This window comes from Artibeus jamaicensis, unplaced genomic scaffold (genome assembly GCF_021234435.1).
Source record: "Artibeus jamaicensis isolate MK-2021 breed Jamaican fruit bat unplaced genomic scaffold, CSHL_Jam_final contig_519, whole genome shotgun sequence".
NCBI lineage: Eukaryota > Metazoa > Chordata > Mammalia > Chiroptera > Phyllostomidae > Artibeus > Artibeus jamaicensis.
This window is the reverse complement of record NW_026521871.1, coordinates 10,898,144-10,920,691: the sequence shown is the minus strand read 5'-3', so window position 1 is coordinate 10,920,691 and position 22,548 is coordinate 10,898,144. Positions and strand designations below refer to the sequence as shown.

Here is a 22,548-nt window from a genome sequence, read left to right as displayed (position 1 = left end):
TAGTTTAGGCTTGTCCTCACTTCTCTGATCCTTAGTCTTCTCATTATATAAAGTGTGGCTGGGGGCATTGTCCACCTTGCACAGTGTTCTAAGGGTTGGCTATAAGGTATCTAAAACCTCTAGCAGGTATCTGGCACATAATACCAGGTTTAATAAATGGTATTAATTAATATTATTATCAATGCTGCCATTATTTGTTATGCATTATAATTCTTATGACCCAATTTATAAAATAATTTTTATCATGGAGTATGTCTTATATAATTCCAAGATGAGTCTAGTGAGCAGACAATCAGGTTTCATGAAATCATTCATTTACAAGCAAAATCAAAATGTTGAAATTTACTAAACTAAAATGGTAGAGCCTTGAGGTTGAGGGATGGGTAGTATCTGGCAACATATAGAATGGACCGATGTGCTGATGGCAAAACAACGCAGGGTTCCAGACCTCACTTAGTCAGGAGGGATTAGAAATAAGACCATACCTCTCCATCCCATCCCTGGTACCTGTGCCCAGTGAGTTTGTCACTTCTCACATGGCTGTATGAACACTCCCAATTCCTAACCAGTCCCCCTCAAACAAAGCAATGCAGTTCCCAGCACCTTTACATGCAGGTATTTCCAAAGCACAGATATGTTCATTTCTACACCCATTCCTTGCTGAGAACCTTTCTGTGGCTCTCCATTTGCACAGGACAAAACCCATGCTACTTGGATGGCAAAGATAAGTCTCCTGAAAGAGAAAACTGAGAATGGCTGGCTTTTCCATCATCTACCCATTCATCTGACACATATTCACAAGTGCCTACTGGAGCTGGGCACTTTTCTGTGTTGCAGGGAATATAGATGTAAATAGCTTTTGAAAGAATGAAACACAGTGAACAGTACATAATATAATTTAATGCCAAATATTGACAAATGCTTTGAAGAAAAATAAAGCAGTTTTGACTGTTGACAAGAAGGTCATCAGAATATTCTGTAGACCTAGCAAAGTCAGGTTTATTCCCTACAGCAGTGAGGCAAAGCACCACCGTGACAGGGGCTAAGTGGCGTCCCAGGAAGGGAAGGTCAGACAGGTGCGGTTAGAGTCCTGGGGTTTGGGCTGCTCTTGTTGTAGGAATCTGATTGAGATTTGGCTCCTTTAAGAATGGTGGAATTCACAAGTCTTGATAAAACAAGAGTTGTTTGATAAGTGGTCAGTTTTCCTAGCTGAGCTATCTGTTGTCCCAAGTAGTCTGCTGTTCAACTAAATTGATTTTGGAGAAGTTGCTCAAGTAAATCATGGAGCGTTTTTACTTGTTTATAGTATTATAATTCTAGAGAAGAATTTTCTGGAACAAATAGTAAAGCCATATTGATGAAGGTGGCCTTGGTTCCCAGAGTTGATACATACTGTGGTACACAGCTCTCTGAATGTCCTCAAGGTTAAATTTGCATCAGAGGTCCCTTCAGGCCATTGCCTGGGCATGCTGTGTGATCCTCAGTGTAGGGTTGCCAGATTTAGCAAATTAAGAATATTTTATCAGGCAACTCTCTGAGAGTGCTATGAGTTTTTTACTGAATTGTCTGTATCTTAAATATACGTTTTCGGCTTTTCCTGAGGCATTAGAATATCTTGCAGGACCCAGGTCATGTTCCCACAAGGTATCATCAGCTGAGCTGAGCTGAGATGCTCCCTTTACACTGGCACAGAGTAGCTTCTCATTCACCACAGTTCCCACCTCGCACTGGAGGAATCTGAGTTTGGGAGCTGTGGCCCCCTCAGCTGAGCTGAGCATGCTCAGATAAGTCTCTTTCCTTCTGTGTGCCCTGGAATATGAGCTGTAGAATCGAGGAGCTGGACACTTCCTCCTGCTGGGTGAGCCACCCACGTGTATATTTTAGTACTGCTTGGCATTAAATACTGCCACATCCAGCACAGAGGTGTTTGGCAAATACATGTGACCATTCTGTTATGGATTTTGAAATGTTTGGAAATCTGACCCTTGATTTTGTTATAATCTTTTTGGTTACTGTTATTAGGTGGTGACCTAATAAGAAATTGTTAACTGGGGAGCTATAATTTGGAAGCTTATAATTTTCTTAATGGACATTGATTGGTATAACCCTGATTAAAATACAGTGAAGCCTGAGGCTTAAATGTTTTATTCTGAAAGGTTGAAAGGACAGGAATTGACTCTAAAAATGTATTGGCTTGAAAACTTTATTGAAATAATATTATTTGAAGAGTTTTGTGAGCATAAAATGATCTGACAAAAACTTTTCGATGCCAACTCCACTGGCCTCAGAAAGCTGAGGGAATATAGGTTTCTGCAGATGAAGTCTGGAAAAATGCTTCCAGATTACCTCAGGGGTGAAAAGAAAATTATTATTCCAGTCCATGGGCCTGCTAATTCTTTTCAACATTGATTCTGTCAAATAATTAGAACCCAAATGGAGGAAACATTCATAATTGTCATTTAGTATACTTCACCAAAGGTGACTGCTCCCAAGAAGCTCTGACGGGTCAAAAACGAAGTGATTATGAAAGAAACGTGCAGGCTGAGGGATCGGGTCTTCCTACGCACATTCCCAGAAGCCAATTCCAGACAGTGGGTGGGAACGGTCTCAGATTAAAATAGGCCTCAGAAGCTTATGAGTCTTCAAAGAAAATCTTCTGCTATCGCGTTGTCAATCAAGTGATAACGAGCCCTGTTTCCCCTCCTCTCTCTCACCACAGACATAGATCATGTAGCTCTTTGTTACTTAAAGGCATATATAAGAAAGATTACCACCCCCACTCCCATACCACAGGGAATACTTCAGAAGTGAAATATGCAATCGGTTAGGGGGTTATATGTAAAATACCTCCTCCCCTTTTGTAATTGTATTTCTTCACCCGACATAGGCTAAACTATGAGGTGAGTCTACTGCTGTGAGAATGTTTTTCCCTCCTAATTTTGGAAATAATACCATACCTTGGACATTAATGTTCAAGCTTTACTGAGATTATAACAAATGGATATTGCTTTGATCTAAATAATTTTTAAAAGGTTGTTGCTGATCATCCTCCCTCCCCTATAATCTTTAAAAAAGCCTTTCGACTTGCCCAGTCTGACACCCAGGGGGACATGAGTATAGCTGCCTTTTCTTCCCCCTCATCTTCGCAAGGGTACTCTGTTCTCAATTTCGCCCAAATTAGTCCCAGGATTTCAGTTGTCTTTTTTTGTCCAACATTCCATCATGCAATTCATTAAAATCTTCACATGAAATATTTAACAGATGAGCTATGTCATAATTCACATTACAGTTTTAAATTGTTATTCATGTGGTAACTCATTTATCCTGGACATTAGCAGACCTCTGGAATGGGCTTATATTTGATGTAAGGACAGTTAGAGTTCTTTTCCTCAATACTCCAGAACAGTGGCCTTCTTCCAAACCCCTGGTTAATCGTGAAATATTCCAAAAGAGTGACATTCAGATGCATTGTTAGTTCTACTTGCAATTAACTGTTTTGAAAACAAACAGAAGAAACATTTAAACAAATGTGGCTTGGCTAACAGCTATTACAGTTGACCGTTAATTAAGGCAAGTTGGAATCTAAATATGCCAGGCCTTGTTACTATCACCGCTAGCAGTCCTTGCCATTGTGCATGAAGGAATGAAAATTCAGGGACTCTGTCAAAGGGGGGCTGAGGGCCGGGTGGGACATATTAACCCTATTCTACAGAATAGCCACTATCTTGCTTGAGAAATATGATCAGTGAGGAGCTCATTTCCTACATGGAGTATGGCTAGTGCGTATTTGTAGAATTTGGATTTTAAGAAAACTTGCTCTACTCCTGCATAATGAATTACATAGAAAATCCTTAGCAGGTATTTTATTTATTATCTCCAATGAAGATAAAGTTTTCTACCACATCTCTGCCCATGGATTGGCAGAACTGTATTAGGAGAACACACTCCTGTTTGTGGGTCAGACCAGCTCAGGGCAGCTCTGGGATCTGCTTCTCCGCCTGTACACTGGCATGAAGTCATAGTCCACGTGCTGCCAGCCGCAGCCAGCCAGACAAGAAGATTTGCAGCCAGGTAGTCTGGCTGATGAGCCCATGGAGCTGATGGTGCCAGTAACAACCCTCTTGATTCTCTATGCTGACCTGTCTAGCCTTGTCCTGAAGGTACATAATGATCATGGTTTCAGGAGAGGTGACAGGATTTGAATGGTGGAGCACACCTTTCCTTGGTCCTAGAGGGGAAAAATCAATTCCCAAAACTTTTGCAGCTGGAAGAAAACCATCTTGTGTTTTCTGCCCCATTTTGTCAGTGCTCACATCATCCTTTTCCCTGCTTCTTCATTCTCATAATTTTATGGAGAGCACAAATATTACACCCTGAGAACATTGCCAGCACTGGGCAGTGTGGCTTTATCATGGATAAATTTTCTGTGCAGACTGAATTTATTGGCGTGAAATTTTAGTTGGTGGTAAAATGAATGCTCTAGGAGTAAATCATAACATGAGTGTCGACAATACTATCAAGCCTTTAGAGTGTCCTAATAAACATAATTTTATTTGGTATCATTTATCTGCATCACACAAAAGTTCCGTTTAGAAGTGAAAGCTAGTATGACTTTCTTTGGACAGAGATGAGTGAATCGACATGCCCAAGGGCACACAGCAATAGCTTTGGGGAAGGGGTAAAAACCAGTTCTGGTACAAAAAAAAAAAATGTTCCTGGTTAAAACTTGTCGATGGCAGCAGCACAATTTCTCTTTCTCCTGCATGAGCTCTCCATGTGCCCATGACTAGGCCACATGGCCAGGGGATTGGTGAATGGGAGCAGTGGTGTTTGTGTGAACTTGCGTGCCAGGCATGGTTAGTGCTATTTTACAAACCGGATTTGTGCTCCTAGGGGTATATTGCAACTGGAGGCTAAGCCCACAGAAAATTATTTCTAAATGAATACAATATGAAAAAGTTATTTTATTTCTAATTTTACATGTAACATTGTTCTTTGGTGAGTCTCAGATTACACTCGAATGCATGTCTATTAACCTGATATGAGATGCATGCATGATTTCATCTTGAATGCATTTGAATATAATAGCACTGGAAATGTAATTTGTATCCTCAAATTTTCTAAAGCAAAATAAATAAATCTTGGGGGTGGTAGCCACATTGAGCATATTGCATTGATTTCTTCGGGTTTCTCTCAAACTAATTACCAACTTCCCCTCGCAAATCCAGGTCTTCGCACATGGACATTTTTTTCTGATCTAAATTCTCATACCTAAGTCATCCTCATTTCTTCCACTGTCACAAAGTGGGTACCCTGGAGACTTACCTTCAGTCTTTAAAAAGTGCCAGCGTCCTGTTCCTCTCTCTATCACTGTCACAATCACTCTCGATCCTTCCTGTTATCACTGATCACTGTCCAATACAACTCTCCACTGCAGTGCAGACATTGCACTGCATGTCTGGTGGGTGCAGCTCTTTGTAGCTATATACTTAAAATGTGACTACTGCAACTCAGGAACTAAATTATTAGTTTTATTTCATTTTCATTTATGTAGCCATGTGTAGCTAGTGGCCACCAATTTCGGCAGCACCAGACCAGTGCATTTGATTGATGTCAGCTGTGAGTCCTAATTCAAGTGCCATCCCACAAATGTAATGCTATCTGTGTTTTGGTGCTTAGATTATGCTCTGTGCCCATCTCCATTAGCTCTGAGAATGCCAAAGTGCAGTCCTCTCCCCAGTGATGTGACTGCTGTCCCCAGGCTCCCACCCTGGCTGTTACATCCCTCATGACTTCATCATATGTCTTCACCATCTAGCACCATCTGGGTTTCTGATAAATATGGGAGGAAGGGAAGGGAGGGTAGTAGCAGGTAAGAAGGAAGTTAGAAATTTGATGAAAGAGGAAGTTTGGAAGTTAGATATCTCCTGGAAAGTCTGTACCACAGAGCTGAAAATCTGCTCTCTGGCCCTTGGAGAGTATTGTGGTGAGCTTCAGGCACAGGCTTCTGGATAACCGAAAGAGAGGCAGTGTTCCAGACACCTGAATATTTCTTGTGAAAAGCTCTGAGGCTCTTAGGGAAGGCATTTCTCATAACAATGATTTTGTCGTTTTGGTGGTTTCTGAAGACCATCCCAGTGTCTGTGGTCACTGTCCTAAGAGGCTCACCCAAAATGTACTAGCATGTTGGGGAGAATCAAAAGGGTCTATTCTGCTCCTGGGAGATGAGTGAGGTACCACTAAAAGGAAAACGGGACTGTGTCTCTGTCCTTTTGTTGAAGGTTCCCAGCAGAAAACCTGAGAGTGTTCGTAATGAAGTGGAAGTGAGGAGCACCCCCAACTCCAAGAGAAATATGTTGATGGTTTTCCTAGACTATCTAAAAATTTCAAACCCAGGGATGGTGTTTCTATTTTCTGCATTCTCTTTGGGACTTGGGTTTCACTAAAGCGTTTTTTGTCTTTGTTTTCCTTATTAAATTAGCAAGATTGATTTGAGTTGGAATATACTGTTATGGCTTGAAATGTTGTTGAAAGAACAAAATAGACAGGCATGACAAACGTCTCAGGTTCCATTTGGAGTGAGGAGGAGGGGGAGAGACTGGGACTTGCTGAAGTGACTAGAGGGGAGGGGAAGGGAGATGATGGTGGACAGAAGGGGAAGGGACTAGACAGGAACATGTATGAAGGACACACAGACATGGACAACAGTCTGGGAATTGACTGTGGGGGTAGAGGAGGGAAAAGGGGGAAATTGACACAACTGTAATAAAATAACAATAGGAAAATTGAGAAAAGGAAAAAATGTGGAAAAACAACAAAGGAAAACAGTGAAAGGAAGATAAATTTCTGTTCGTGGAAGCTCTATGGAAGAGGGTGGTGTGTGGCTGGAGGTGGGAACAAAGTTGGCCAGGATGTTCTTGAGCATTTTTGTTTGTGCGGAGGAGTTTTCATTCTGGCTTTTTTGGTATTTGTTTTTTTGAAATTTATATCTTTTTTTATGCTGAGATAATTAACCAAATACTCCAAGTAGCTGTGGCTGTCCAAAACTCATCTAATTCTCATCTCCCATTACCCGGGCCATTTCTCCAGTGCATCCTCTTCAAGCTTTCATCATGGGCTTTCTAAAATACAAATCTGAGGCCCTGCCACTTCTCTACTTAAAGATCACTAAGTGGCTTCTCAGGCCCTACAACAGAAGTCAGCAAACTTTTTCTGTAGAGGGCCAAATAGTAAGTATTTTAGGCTTTGTAGGCCATTCGGTCTCTGTTGCAACAACTCACCTCTGCCTTGTGAGTAAGGCAGTACTCGTGGCTGTGTGCTGATGGAGGTCTGTTTACACAGAGAGGGTGGATTTGGCCCTCGAGCAAACCCCTGGCCTCAGATACTGTTTGGATGCCTTGGTCAAGACCTCTTGCCATTTCACCTCAGCCAACCAACCACATCCCCTAGCTCCCATTCTTTAAAACCTCAGAAGACACAGGGTCTTTTAAAAGTTATCTTTTTGTCTGTACTGTTTCCACACTTGAATTACCACCTTTTCTTCTGTTCTTACTATTCCCATGAGGTGCCTCACCTAACATAAAGCTCTTGCCCATTCCCTGGTCGAGGCTGCCACACCCTTTGAGCTCCACAGTGCTCTGTTTATGCCTCTGATGTCCCTTTTACCATATGGCTACTTCCCAATGACACACTGAAGGAGGGTGTGCTTTCACTCCCCTTAGTATCCAGCTTGGAACTTGGCTTGGGGGAGGCCACTGAACAAATGGGCATGAAATTGACCCACCAATGGACCTGTGAGTCTCTTGATCATAGAGAAGTATATTAACTTGTAGGTAAAAATGCTACAAACCCAGACATGCTGTGGGAATCCAAGGGCCAGAGTTGCTGGAGGGTGTTGAGGGTCAGGAAGCAAAGACAGAGCTGGGTCAAATGGAGAGGACCCATTGCTATCAAGACTGTCTCGGAGGCTGCTGTCATCAACCTCATGGCCCAGACAAGGGGGTGGTGAGGAGCAAGGGAAGCAGTGCCTAGTTTAGGGCATCAGGACCAGGGAGAGGATGCAGCCTGTTGGAGTGAGATCAGAGAGAAGCAGCCCGCATGATTAATGGGACGGAGGGACTGACTCATGAGGAAAGATTAAAGCACTCTGAGGAGCTGGGGTACAGACTGAAAGGGGCAGATGATAGCAGGCTGCAAGTATGTGAGATGGATAAACATCCAGGAGGAAGCAACTAACTTCATTAGGGAGGTGAAAACGGGGCTCCATCTAGAGTGACAGGGGTGCTCAGAAAGAGTACAGGTCTCTGATGGAGAGACTCTAATGATGTGTGGGCTGGGACAGCTCTGGGCTGCTGGAGCCAGAAACATCATGGAAAGGTCACCATGGGGTGATTCCTTCAGAGAACTCTCTGCCTTCATCCTGTAGAGTCTCAAAGCCTTCCCTGGTGCTAACCTCGGCCCTGCTGCCAGCCTGGGGAGAGCTGGCTGGAAAGCCATCTGGGTGGGGAGCTGCAGGGAGAGGTACACAGGCAAAGGGAGACAAACCCATCTTCCACCCTCCTCTTATATGCTAATGAGTGGATGTCAAAACAATTTTGAGGCCCTCTGCTTAGAAGCTGGTTTGATTCCACCCTCCCTATCTTTGGTCAAACCCGAAATATTCATTCAAACCCCTTCATGAGAGCTCAGGGCTGGCTCCCCTCTCCCTGCAGCAAAACCCAGTTACGCTGTGGTTCACAGCTTCCTTAGATGGCTCATCCCAACAGAGATAAGGCCTGGCAGACATATTGGAAGATAAGATTTAATTGAAACTGCATTAAATAGCCCTCAGGCTCCAGAGTCAGCTCCCTTCAGGTATTCTCTAATATTTTCTCCAGGCCTGGGAATGACAGCTAGTGTTGTCGTCTGACATCATGATAGGTCCTTGATAGTCAATGAACTAAGGCCTGCAGAGAGACATGCTGGACTCTGGGTGCACATTCATATCAATGGGAGAGCTTTTCTTAAAACTGCCTGTGCTTAGATGCCACTCCAAGAAATTCCAATTTAGCTGGTCTTGCTGTGGAGCGGGGAGGCACAAAGGCATCAGTAATTTTGCTTAAAGGTCTCCGGGTCATTTTAATGTGTTCAGAACTGCCACTGAAAAACCTTTATCTAGGTAATGTTACTCCTCCATCTTTATCTCTACCTACTGACTGTAATAGCACTTGAAAGTTTTGAAAGAAAGCCAGCATTCACTGATGGATCATGTGTGTGCTTAGCACCTTGCTGGGGGGCAAGGATGGGATGGGGAGCAAGAGCAGGTCCCTGCCCTTGGAGAGCTTCTGGTCCAGAGAGCAGGCGACACTTCAGGCAAAGCAGGATGGGCTGGAGTTTTGAAATGGCTCAAAACTTTCATTCTGCGCACTGCAGCCATGCTTAGCTCTACCTAGCCTGATCCTAGAGTCTGACATTCTAAATGGGAAGATAGAGGATGAGTCTCTCCAAGCATGCATATCCTAGTCAACCCTGATTCTCAGGGCTTCCTTCAGCAATATTTTGGCCCTGGCTGGGTAGTTCAGTTGGTTAGAGCATTGTCCCCAATGTCCAAGTTTGCAGGTTTGATCTCCAGTCAGGGTGCCTGCAAGAATCAACCAATGAATGCATAAATAAGTCGAACAACAAATCAATGTTTCTCCCTCCCTTCTTCTAAAATCAATAAATTAAAAAATGTAAAAAGCAATGTCTTCAGAAGGTAGGAGTGCACTTGATAGTGATGCACTTATTCTTCATAAGAATAAGAACCCAAGACCTTCATGAATCTTTGAGTTCCCGAAGCCAGCACAGTAATGATTCCCCAAGGAGGAGGGGTGGTCTAACATGATGGCCTGTAAGATTTTAGGAGTACCAAGTGAACTTTCTCTTATAACTGTGTATTTCTTTTTTTTAATATATGTTATTGATTATGCTATTACAGTTGTCCCATTTTCTTCCTTTCACATCCTTCTACCCTGGACACCCCCTCCCACCCACATTCTCCTCATTTAGTTCATGTCCATGGGTCGTACATATAAGTTCTTTGGATTCTACATTTTCTATACTATTCTTACTCTCCCCCTTTCTATTTTCTACCTACCATCTATGCTACTTATTCTCTGTACCTTTTCCCCCTCTCTCCCCCTCCCACTCCCCTGTTGCTAACCTTCCATGTGATCTCCATTTCTGTGTTTCTGTTCCTGTTCTAGTTGTTTACTTAGTTTGCTTTTGTTTTTGTTTTAGGTATGGTTGTTAATAATTGTGAGTTTGCTGTCATTTTACTGTTCATATTATTATCTTTCTTTTCTTAGATAAATCTCTTTAACATTTCATATAATAAGGGCTTGGTGATGATGAACTCCTTGAACTTGACCTCATCTGGGAAGTACTTTATCTGCCCTTCCATTCTAAATGAAAGCTTTTCTGGATAGAGCAATCTTGGCTGTAGGTCCTTGCCTTTCATGACTTGGAATACTTCTTTCCAGCCCCTTCTTGCCTGTAAGGTCTCTTTTTTAGAAATCAGCTGAATGTCTGATGGGAATTCTTTTGTAAGTAACTGTCTCCTTTTCTCTCGCTTCTAGCATTCTCTCCTTCATTTTAATCTTGGCTAATATAATTATGATGTGCCTTGGTGTGTTCCTTTTTGGGTCTACCTTCTTTGGGACTCTCTGAGCTTCCTGGACTTTCTGGAAGTCTATTTCCCTTGCCAGATTGGGGAACTTCTCCTTTATTATTTGTCCAGATAACTTTTCCACTTTTGCTCTTCTTCTTCTCCTTCTGGTACCCCTATAATTCAGATGTTGGAGTGTTTAAAGATATCCTGGAAGTTCCTAAGCCTCTTCTCATTTTTTTGAATTCTTGTTTCTTCATTCTTTTCTGGTTGGGTGTTTTTTCCTTCTGGCCAACTCCACTGATGTGAGTCCCAGTTTCCTCCCCATCACCATTGGTCCCCTGTGCATTTTCCTTTATTCCACTTAGCGTAGCCTTCATTTTTCATCTAATTTGCAACCAAATTCAACCAATTCTGTGAGCATCCTGATTACTAGCGTTTTGAACTGTGCATCTGATAGGTTGGCTATCTCTTCATTGCTTATTGTATTTTTTCTGGAGCTTTGATCTGTTCTTTCCTTTGGGCCATTATTTTTGTCCTGACACACCTGTTACATAGTGAGGGTCAGACCCTTCGATTTTCACTGGGGTGGGGCAACCCACATAGCTGTGTTTTGAAACTGTATGTAGGGCAGGGGTTCAGGAGGGAACAATGGTGCTTGCTCTGCTCTCTGCCAGATTTCAGTCACTTCCCACAAGCAAATTGGGCCCTTCTGGTGCTGATTCTCATGTAGGTGGGTTTCTGTACGTTCTAGGACCTTGTGGGTCTCTCCAAAAAATTCTCCTGTGAGACTGGGAGTTTCTCCCACTGCCTCAACCCCCACAGATGTTTTTAATCAGTGGTTTGAGGCTTTATTTCCCTGTGCTAGGGCCCTGGGTTGCACAGACCATCCCACTCCTCAGTTGTTTCTCCCAGTTTGTGTGTCAATGTGGGACCGCCCAGTCTGCAATCTGCTGCCTCACTGGGTCCTCCAGTTGCTGCCTTGCCGTGAGTCTTCTCCACCCAGCTGCCCATCTCTGTCACTCCTACCGGTCTAAATGAATGTGTCTTTAACTCCTTGGTTTTTGGACTTCCATACAGTTCAATTTTCTGTCAGTTCTAGTTGTTTTTTGTTTTTAAATTGTCATTGTCCTTTTGGTTGTGTGAGGAGGCACAGTGTGTCTACCTGTGCTTCCATCTTGGCCAAAAGTCCTATAATTGTGTATTTCTTTTGATAGATATTATTACTTTGATAGATAGATAGTAGGTTGAAGTTATTTTAGGCATTTAAATTTTTTTAAAGAATGGAAACATAAATAGTGATACTATTTAGGTGGTATATAGATAATGGCAAAAATTGAAGAGCTTGTGAGCAATGGACTGAAGTTTGCAAAAATGCCCTGAAGTAAATGGTTTCCCTCAGGCAGTCCAGTATTTCCAGTGCAGAGTCTCATCTGTCTTTTCAAACTCCTCTACAGTTTTCTCACCACCTGATGAGATTTTGCCCTGATGTGAGTGCTTTTGGACGTGGTGTGTGCAACTGCTTTGCCTGGGCTTTATGGAGAGAAGTGTTGAGAGTGCATTGCTGTCATAGTTCTGAGGTTCTACCAAATGCCACTTCCCAAAGTTTCAAGTTTTAAATATTTTTATTATGTTTTTATACTGTTGACACTATTATAGATGTTCCCCATTTTTGCCCCCTTTGCCTACGTCTTTCCTGCCCCCTCCCTTGTTCTTTGGCTAGTCTTGTTGCCTTTTTCTCTAGTCCTCCCACCCTCCTCCCCTCTTTCTTAACTTCTCCTCTTTCTGTTTGTTTCTCTCACTGGGACTATCATTCTCTGTTGCTCTAGGGAGCTTTCTGTAGACAAACAGAATTTTCTCAGAGTTCCTGGGAGGGAAGATCATTGAGATATGAATCCTGGAGGCCAGTTAGACTAAGTTACCTGGCAAGTGATTCACTTCCAAATACCAGCCTTATGACAAGTGCTTTCAAATTTTATATTTCAGTAACACACATATAGTACACATTTTAGAAATGCAAGTTTCTTAAATGAGAACTCTGAAGAAACAGTAAAATTCAAAGTGTTTTTTTTCCATTTCTGCTTTTAGCTTGCCTTGAGAAGGGTGTCCCGATATGCATGCGAATTTTAGAAATACTTCAGTAATGTGTCTCTAAAGAACCATCTGCACTGGGCTCAATTTACTCTGTATCAAGAGTCCTGTTAGTGCAGGTGACCTTGAAAACTCCTTACCTAAAAGATAGTATGTCTTAGCTGTATACATCACTGTAAATTTTGTTTTTACATGGTTTTATCTGATATGCTTATATCAGCTTCTTGCCATGACAGATAAATTTCAGTGATAACCTTTAGAAATTGTGTAAAGGGATCTCTAATGCCTTGTTTTATTTATAATTTTTCCCAGCTGTAGGCATTCAGATGAAACTTGAATTTTTCCAAAGGAAGTTCTGGACTGCCAGCAGACAGGTAAGTTATAATCAGCACATTGAAGTGTTAGAGGCAGTGTTATTATACAGGTGTTCACATTTGGGTACCCGGAGCCTGAAAGTGCCAGATTTCCGATGAATGTTTGTAAAATGAACTGCCAGCTGCTCAGATTACCTTTCATTTCACTGCAAAATAAAAGGCTGTCAGCATGTTGGACACCATGTGCTGGAAAGCAGGGAATTTGCTCCTACAAACAGTTTTAATTGTGAGATCAAGATAGTGATCTTCTAAAGCATAAAGTTTTTCTTTTACTATTGAGGACCTTTGTGAATTTTCATAGTGGTTTTTTCTATTCTTGTCTCGCCTAGTTATTTATCTGTGAATCTCCTAATTGCACTGTTGAAGGCCTTTGCATGACTAGATTTCGCTATGCATGCTTCTACCCTCTGAGGTCAGAGTGCTCTCCTATCTTGGAGAATTTGGGGTTTTCTTTCCTAGTACTGTGCTCTCTGTACTGAGTGATTTCAGTGATATTTGTTTAGTAATCCAGCAGAAATGTCAACACATAAGTTGTCTCCATTCTAAATGTTGGAATCATTTCTTAAATGAAGATATTTTAGGATACCGTATACTAAGAACACTGACAGGAGTTTATTTTTTAAAAGTCACTGGCAATTATTAATTTAAAAATAAATAATTACATAATTATATTTCTCATTACTCAAAGATTTTGAATTCTTTAAAAGATACCAGTATGGAATAACAACATAAATTAAAATAGATGACATAAATAAAGATGAAAAAGAGCCAGGTCCTCCCTTACATTGCCTTTCATATCACTACTTGGAGTTGGTATCAGTCCTTGAGAAGGGAGTCAGTCTCATAATGGGCCATTCCATTTAGATGAAATTTGCTATTTGTGTAAAAGGCAGGGACTTTTGTAGTTTGTCCTTGAGTGACAAAGTGGAGCCACAGCAGACCCCGGGATGTCAAAGTAACATATTTCCCCTTACTTTCTCCCACCTACAGTGTGCCTCTCTGGATGGCAAATGCTCCATCAGCTGTGATGATGAGGTAAGAAGGCCTCCGGGCCCTGCTTCTGTCCTGGTCCAGGGCAGGGAACAGAGGTTACCTTCTCACAGAGGGATTGCTGCTGTAAACAGAGACAGAGCTGCCAGATTGATCTGGACCAATCGCCAAAACACCCAGGGATAATTGCTTTGCTCTTTTTTTTCTTTTTTCCCCCAATCAGATACCTTATGAGAGCCAGAGAAATAGTCTTTTAAATGTCCTATAGACAGCACTATTAGAATTTTGGGCTTTTATAGGAAAATAATGCAAACGACTGCCTTTTGAAGCTCACATTACAATACTGAAAGCTTTCCCCCATGTGCTATCTCTTTTTGTCATCAAAACAACCCAGTGAAATGCATATGAATGGTTATCCTGTTTTGCAGGGTGGGAAACTGAGGATCAGAGAAATTAAATGATTTGCTTAATTTCATGTACTTAACAGTTGAACATCTAGGAGTTGAAAATTCAAAATTTTTTATTCTAGCATAGTGCTTCCCTCCTACATCTTCCTTTCCCTCTCTCCCTTTTCTCCACCATCCCCCCCCCCCCAGAGGATTTTAAATCCCACACATGCACAGTGGAAGGAAAAAAGGTACCACTGCCATAAGTCTGTCTGTTATACTTATGCTTTTACAGAATTCAACTCTATACACACCCTGCCCCATGTTTCAGGGCAAGCAGATATGCAGCGGCCTTTCCCTTTGGCTCCAGTAGCCTTTCTCTCCTGTGTTAGCTGAACATTAGTCAATACATAAACTGGAACTTATAAATAATCATATATTTATATTCCTTCTGGTTGCCATAGGGATTAAAGAAATCCTAGCCAAACATAATTTCAAATGGAAAACATAGATTAGAAGTATATTTCAAAAAAGTAGGCAAAGGAAAAACAAGTAGAGAGATGTAAAAAGGAGGAAGTTAAATCATACAATGCTCAGTCTCCAAAGATTTGGCTGCCAGTTTAAAAAAAAAATCATAATTGTTAATGGGTCACTATCCAAAGAGTAAAACCCAAACAATCAGCTTTTCAGAAAAAGCCCAACTTTTTCTGTTAAAGAAAAAATAAATTTTCCATAGCAAAGAACATCCTATGATGTTTTATGACCAAATACTCTTAGTAAGTTTGGGTCTGCCATTCATAGGACAGACAAGTGGCCTCAAACCTCTCCTCCGTCTCTGAGACATGTATTGTCATATTGGAGTGCTCAGCTCAAAACAACACAGCTTAATAACAGTATTAATTTAGCCTTTACCTTGTATAGTAGGTACAGTTACTAATTTCAATTAACTGTAAGACAATGAAGGATACCTGTTTCATTAGTTGGGTGACTAAATGAATGGTTGGTTGGCTGGTGGGATGGATAGCAGTTTGCATAGTTGTTTGATTGGTTGATTGGTTGGTTGGCCATAGCTGTTTGTTTGTTTGTTTGCTTGGTTGGTTAGCTCATTGGATGGGTTGCCGGTTGATTTGTTGATTAGTTGGTTACTAGTTTATTGTTTGGATGCTAGATGGATGGTTGTTTAAACAATTTGATTAATAAAGCCAAAGGCAGTAAATTTTCTACAGTCTATTCTGCCTCTGTGTAGCCTCATATATAAAACAAATGGAGCCTTGACTGGTGTGGCTCAGTGGATTGAGTGTTAGTCTGTGAACCAAAGGGTTGCCAGTTTGATCCCCAGTCAGGGCACAGCCTGTGTTGCAGGTCAGATCTCCAGTAGGGGGCACACAAGAGCCTCCCACACATTAATGTTTCTCTCCCTCTCTTTCTCACTCCTTTCCCCTCTGTCTAAAAATAAATAAATAAAATATTTTTAAAAAATGGAAATGACAACTAGAATAGTCATCAAATTCACAATTAAATTCAGCATTTTAAAAGAGGAAATGGATTCCCACTTACAAAAATATAATACATTTGTTGTTGAATGACTAATTTTACAGCATGGTGGTTAAAAGTGCCGACTATGGAGTTAGGATAGATTCAAATCGTGATTTTTGACAGTAATAAGCTATAAGACCTTGGGCAATTTTCTGAACCTCTGTGCCTTAGTTTCCTCACAGAGTAATGGTGAGGAATGAATGAGATACAAAAAATGCATGTCAGAGCTCCAAGCAAATGCTAAACACTCAATAAATGTTAACTATAAGCCAAAAATGTCTGCAGATGTTTTTCTTCCCCTTGAGTAGTGGCTCACCTGAATCTAAAACCTCAGTCATCAGTGGCACAAGCACTTTAGGCACTTGACAATTTCTCCTGGGCACAGCAAGCACAAGGTGAGATGCCTTCCTCACCACTAATGATCATCTTTAGCAACCACTGGGATAACCCTCCATTCAAATTTCATGGAAAGGTTCACATAGTTTCAAAATTAAGCATTGATTTTGTTCTGATTCCTGAATGCTTGATCTGATCTCAAATGTTTTCATTTTGTACTTTGAAACTATCATCCATTTCCCATTTTTACTTTAAATTTTGGCTTCAGGTGACCAATTGACATAGCTTTCAATGGAAAAGCCAGCCCTGTCTTCCTCCTGAGGCCCCTTTCCAACATTTGGGCAGATTCTTTCCACGTGTCATTCTCCTTTCATAACTTTTAATTAAGCCTTTGAGGCTGACTGTGTCCTTCCTCTCCCCCAACTACCCTAAAGTGATCAGGTCCCCATTAAAAACAGTTGGTGGGGCTTGTTAAGGTCACATGCTTATGGCTTCTCATCTCAGAAGACCTGGCCCAATTCCCTCAGACATATCTGCCATGCTTTGCCTCCAATCCACTTAACCCTTTCTATCTCACCCATCAGTGGACTCACAGGCCTTCAGGAGTACCCTGGGCTGGTGGGTGGAGTCGGCATGGCTAGATGTCATCTCACCTTATAGAAAGACATCTCTAGTTGGTCCAGGCATGTGCCTGGGGCCATGTGCCTTGGAGGGGCTGGTTCTGAGTTTGAGTGAAGATGTTTAAGGAACCCCATTCCACTGAGTGTGACTATTAACTTCAAAACACAGAGACAACACTTATATACACCCTCATTCCTTCGAAACATGTTTACTGAGCCCATCTTGTGTGTCTGGTACCTCTTAACCCCTGGGAATCAATGGGAAGCAGAGTTAGAAATGGCTCTTGTCCTCTAGAAGCTCACTGCTTAGCAGAGGGAGATTGCGTCTGTGGTTGTCAATAGGATAAGTGCTGTGAGTTAAACTAACATAGGCTAATCAGGGAAGGCTTCTCTGAGGAGTAGCATTTAAGTTAACTGAAGACAAAGGATATGAGATGAAATACAATGCTCAGAGCATGCGATGCCCTTTATAGGCAGAGATCACCCCATGCAAGGTGCTGAGGTGGCAAAGGGTATTGTGGACTATGGACAAGAGGTTGGCGTTTAGACAGAAGGGGAGAAGGAGAACCGTACCCACCTCTGGTGTGTCTCCTCCATGGAAGCCATTGTTTCCTCACTCTGCCCATTCTCTTCTCCCACTCACTTTCTCACTGTCTCCCAATGAAGGCACAGTATTTTGCAAAGAGAATAGACGATAAGGATTTTCTCTCCTACTGAGGTATTTGGAGGAAGTGTGAAGGCAGCAAGAGGGTAGAAAACTTTACATTCAGAATCAGCTGCCACCCTCTCTTGTTCAAAGGAATAGAGACTAATAGTCATGATTAGACTTAGTAAGGCTTTTTAGACATTTCCCCTGGAATCCAAAATGCTTCCTTGTAGTATGACAAGCTGGGGGAGAGGCTGAATCAAGTAGCCAGGTACCTCCACTTCTGGCACCCCCAGCTCAGCCAGGGGAATATCGACTGAGGGCATGGGCAAAGGTGACTCCCACCAGGCACTTCTGTTCAAAGTGACCTTTCTGCAGTACATTTTTCAAAAGACAGTATCTTTGAACAAACAAGGGAAAAAACTCATAGACACAGATAATTAATTGATGGTTGCCAAATAGGATGGGCATCAGTGGGCTGGGTAAAAAAAGGTAAAGGGATTAAGAGGTACAAATTGGTAGTTACAGAGTAGTCACAGGGATGTAAAGTACAGCACAGGGGACATAGTCAATAATATTGTGATAACTGTGTATGGTGCCATGTGGGTACTAGGTTCATCAGGGTGATGATCACATTATAAATTTTATAAATGTCTAACCACTAAGCTATATGCCCAAAATTAATAAAATATTGTATGTCAACTGTAATTTAAAATAATTTTAAGTTATCTTTAAAAGACAGTATTTTGATATGATAGTTGACCTATGATGAAAAGATACATCAAGTTATCTGATGTAAGGGTCAGTCTGTTCCATACTCAAAATATTAGGGATCAGATTGTGAGACCTGGGAAAATATCAGGTAAGAAGTGTCACTTTATGTGCCTGAGATGCAGAGACTCAGGCCCCACCCTCAGATGTAAGAACCCAGACCTCTCCCTGTTCCCTTCTGCCTCTTCCCTCCTCTCTTCTCTCTCCCCAAAAATTAAAACAACATGCAGTACAATACTGGGCTTCTTAGTAATCATTGCTCAGCCTGTACCAATCAAAAACAAGCAAAAGTCACCCCCGCAACCAAACAAAAGACAACAAAAAGCAACCAATCTCTACCAATCTGCCTCTGACAGCCTCTTGTTATAAATTATGCAACAACTTTCCTTTCTGGGAAACTCTAACCTTGCAGCATCAGGATACTTGATGGCACACAGTAGGTGACCAATAAACGTTATTTGCTGATGCATGTAAGCTCAGGTTCTTGGAGGACTTCCTATCCACTCAGCAGTTCACATCAGTCTCAGCATTTGCACTCACCCTCCCACTTAATCTTCTCAACAACCCTATGAAATAGGTGTTGCTATCTCCATCTTTCAGATAAGAAAACTGAGACTCAGAGTGTTAACAGACTTTGCTCAAACTCACACTGATAGCAAATGTCAGAATCTTTGATTCTCAAGCCAGTATCTTAGCCTCCTGGGGACTGATACCACCTTTCTGTTAACACAAGCTTGGTGCTCTGGTTTCCTCCCCAGGTCTCCTGCCTCACCAGCTCTCCTTACTATTTGTGACTTCCTGAGTTTCATGGCCTGCTGTGGGGTTTTATTCTCAGGTTCTGCCTGTTCTGCCTTTGTGCCCCGGAATCAGATTTATCTGAGCAATACTGTATCATCAAATAATTGAAGAAAGCTATTTTAAAAGAACAAACGAACTTCTCTCTGCCTCTCTACCTCCTCCTTGTCTTTATCTTTGCATTTTTCAAGCAACCTCACCCTAGATGTTTTGTCAAAGAAGGCTGTGGAGTAGGTGCTCACAATATCTGTCAAAACATAGAGCTCCTAATTTCTCCAATTTTAGCCTGTCAGTCTACCTGTGGACAGGGCGATGGGAAGACACCTTCCAAGATGTTTGCCTTAATTTGGGGGGAAAGTAGCCAGTGAGGGAAAGCTGAGAGAATATCTACTCCATTTCCTTTTACTGGCAGAGGAGTATGGAGAAGTCAGTTGAATATTATTTATTGTAAAGAGACACAGAGGAAACAATTGGTCAGACTGGAATCTGGATAATTCTGTGCAGATTAGTCTATAGCCCAGTATCCTGCTCACCTAATTCCAGTGAGCTTATTTCACTCCACCGCATTTCCCAGTAAAAATTTAATCCAAGTAGTCATTGGTGGGGTGGTCTGTTCAGGAAGTCATCGTGGTGATTAATTTACCTAACATAAAAGTATTGCCCACAAAAACTTAACACCACTCATCAGAGTTGGTGACCCCGGTCTGCATCCATGACCCAGCATCCTTGCTTTTGACCTGTGGTTTTCTCCATGATTTGTAAATCGCAACATTGGCAGTATCTGTTTCTTGCCTAGTTGTGTGGCCAAGTCTATTAATAATCTATGTAACCTTGGAATTCACACTTACTTATAAGCAAGTATAGTATGGCATCTTCTCTGCTACCAGTCCCTGTCAAGGAATCCTAATCTAAGGGGGAATACGTTAATTGAAAAGAATGTTAAATAGAAGCATGGTCCAAGAAGTAAATGCCAACTAGAACTCAGTATAAACTGAGTGAATACAACTCCCCAGCCCTTACCAAGGAAAGTGTGTCCACTGTGCTGGAGTGGATGTGAGGTTCTTAGGAGCAAGTGGAAGCTGGGGCAAGTTGTCCTCCAGGAGCCTTGGCTAGCCCTCCCCCTGTTCTTCTCATCATGAGTGGGAAGGATGCAGACCAATCTGACCACATGGAGTGGATCATCATGTTTACTTTCAGATTCTGGTCTATAATGGGCTTTTGTCTTCCATAGATTTTTTCCTTAGCAAGTGATAGGGTTGTAGAAAAAATCCCCTTCAGCTGTATTTGGACTAAGACTTTTGGTTTTAGATATTAACTTAAGAAGTGTGTGTTTGGGGAGCTTAGGGACCTACAATTAGGGCCAACACTGCTTAATAAAATGGCCCCAAACACCAGTCACCTTTGTTGTTTTTAATTGTCTTTAGCCCTAATAATAATAATAACACATTAAGCACTTGGTATCTTGACTGGTCTGGCTGTTTTTGTTTTCTCCCATTTGTTGTGTTTCCTCTGGCAACATGTGGTGGATGAGATCTGTCCTTGGCTCTCTGTATGTTAAGGGACTGTTTTTTTTCCAAACAAGGAAAACCTTCCATGAACAGGTCATAACGATGTCCAGGGGAAGTAGTGGGCTTCAGAGTCACGTTGCACTGGATTCATGTCCTACTCGGTTCATTGTGTGACCTTGGGGAGGGTAACATCTCTGGGTCCTCTCCTCTGAGAGGGTAACCCCTACTTGATAGTGTGACAAGTAAGGACTGTATCGGTTGTCCTGTAGCTGTCATTCTTCTGCTGTTATTAGTATTGTTATTTCTATTAAGTAATAATATTATTATTAGAGAGGATCATATATTTCCTGGAAAGTGTCTCTGAGTGAAAATTTTCAATGGTGTTCCCTCAGGCTCACCATCTTTCTATTTTTACAGCTTGGTTTTCCAAGTCCTGAGTTGGAGCATTCCTCTCTCCTGCTCTAGACTCTCTCCTCTGTTCCTTTCACCCCAGAAGAGAGTGGGGGGAAGGGGGATGCTTGAGAAGTGGGTTTCCAAATGGCCAGCCTGCCCCCGACTGCTGGCCAGGATAAGGAGCATGGTGGTCCCCATGTGCACACACCAAAGACCCACGGCAACTAAGAAAACATTTCTTTGAAATTTTGTCTCTAAATTATAGGAAATTGTAAAAATACATTGATTTTACTTAAGCAACTTGGGTTAGAATTGCAGTTGTGCCCTAATTCTCCAAACAAAAAATAAACTTAGTGGGCTTAGGGAGTCTGGAACACAATTGACCCTTTGAACAACACAGGGTTTAGAGGCACCACCCCCCAAATGGTCAGAAGTCCATCTATAACTTCTGGCTGCTCCAAAATTAAACAGACTAAACTACTGATAGGCTACCATTGACCAGAAGCCTATCAATAAGCAATAATGTTATCTACCAATAATGTAAACAGCTGATTATAACAAAATGTGTGTTATATGTATTATATAATGTATCCTTACAATAAGATATGCTAGAGAAAAGAAAACCATAAGAAGAGAAAATACATTCATAGTATTTATTTAAAAAAATCCACATATGAATGTACCGGCACAGTTCTAACCCATGTTGTTTAAGAATCAACTGTATAATGTTTCTGATAAAGTTATAATACATCACAATATAGAATACTTCACCTTACATTTGATTTTCTGAGAACAATCCCAAGGAAGCTCAAAGATAGTAGAGTTGGGTCAGTTTTCCCAGGAACTTCTCTTGGTCCCTTGCTTTTGAAATCATCCTCTTTGGAAGCATCTTTCTTATTGTCTGCAGTGATTTTTCCTTCCTTCATGTGTTACCTCTGACAGGCTGTAACATGCCAAGGGCTTCCTTGGTGACTGAGCCTATCTCCAGCCACACTTTCACATACTTCACAAAATCTTGTCTCTTTCTCAAGATTTTCAGTTGACTTTCTGATCTGTTTGCCTTGTACCTGCTGTGTCTAATATTTACAACACTAGACGAGCAGAGAGATATTGACCAAAGACACAAATCTCATAGCAAGAGTACTAATTGGCTAGGGATGTTTGAGTAGGAACTAATTTTATAATTAGGGGTGGGAGGTGGTTTACGATGACTTTTGATTCCTATACTCCCGGAAGGATTCAGAGTCAATACCTGAATGTGAGAGACACTCAGTGTGTATTTATTGGTTGAATGGAGGTTAACCATCATTTGCTTCTGAGTCTAGACCTGCCAAATGAGGATCATGACTTTGAAATCATCAAGGATACGAATTTGTCTAATAGGACCCAATGTAAAGTGGGTGAAAACTCACTGGAGTAGTAGAGTAATCTAAAAAAAACACTGCTGTCGAAAATAACTTTCTACAGTGACAGAGATG

The 22,548-nt window shown here is 41.6% G+C and overlaps 1 protein-coding gene across 1 annotated transcript in view; it reads left to right on the top strand.

Annotated features, from left to right (window-relative positions):
• CACNA2D3 (calcium voltage-gated channel auxiliary subunit alpha2delta 3) overlaps positions 1-22,548 on the top strand; it is an 864,587-nt gene that overhangs the window by 742,039 nt on the left and 100,000 nt on the right. The window contains exons 28-29 of the mRNA XM_053669475.1: positions 13,028-13,089; positions 14,080-14,124. Coding sequence (XP_053525450.1) covers positions 13,028-13,089; positions 14,080-14,124 — 107 coding nt within the window. The remainder of the gene's footprint in view (positions 1-13,027; positions 13,090-14,079; positions 14,125-22,548) is intronic.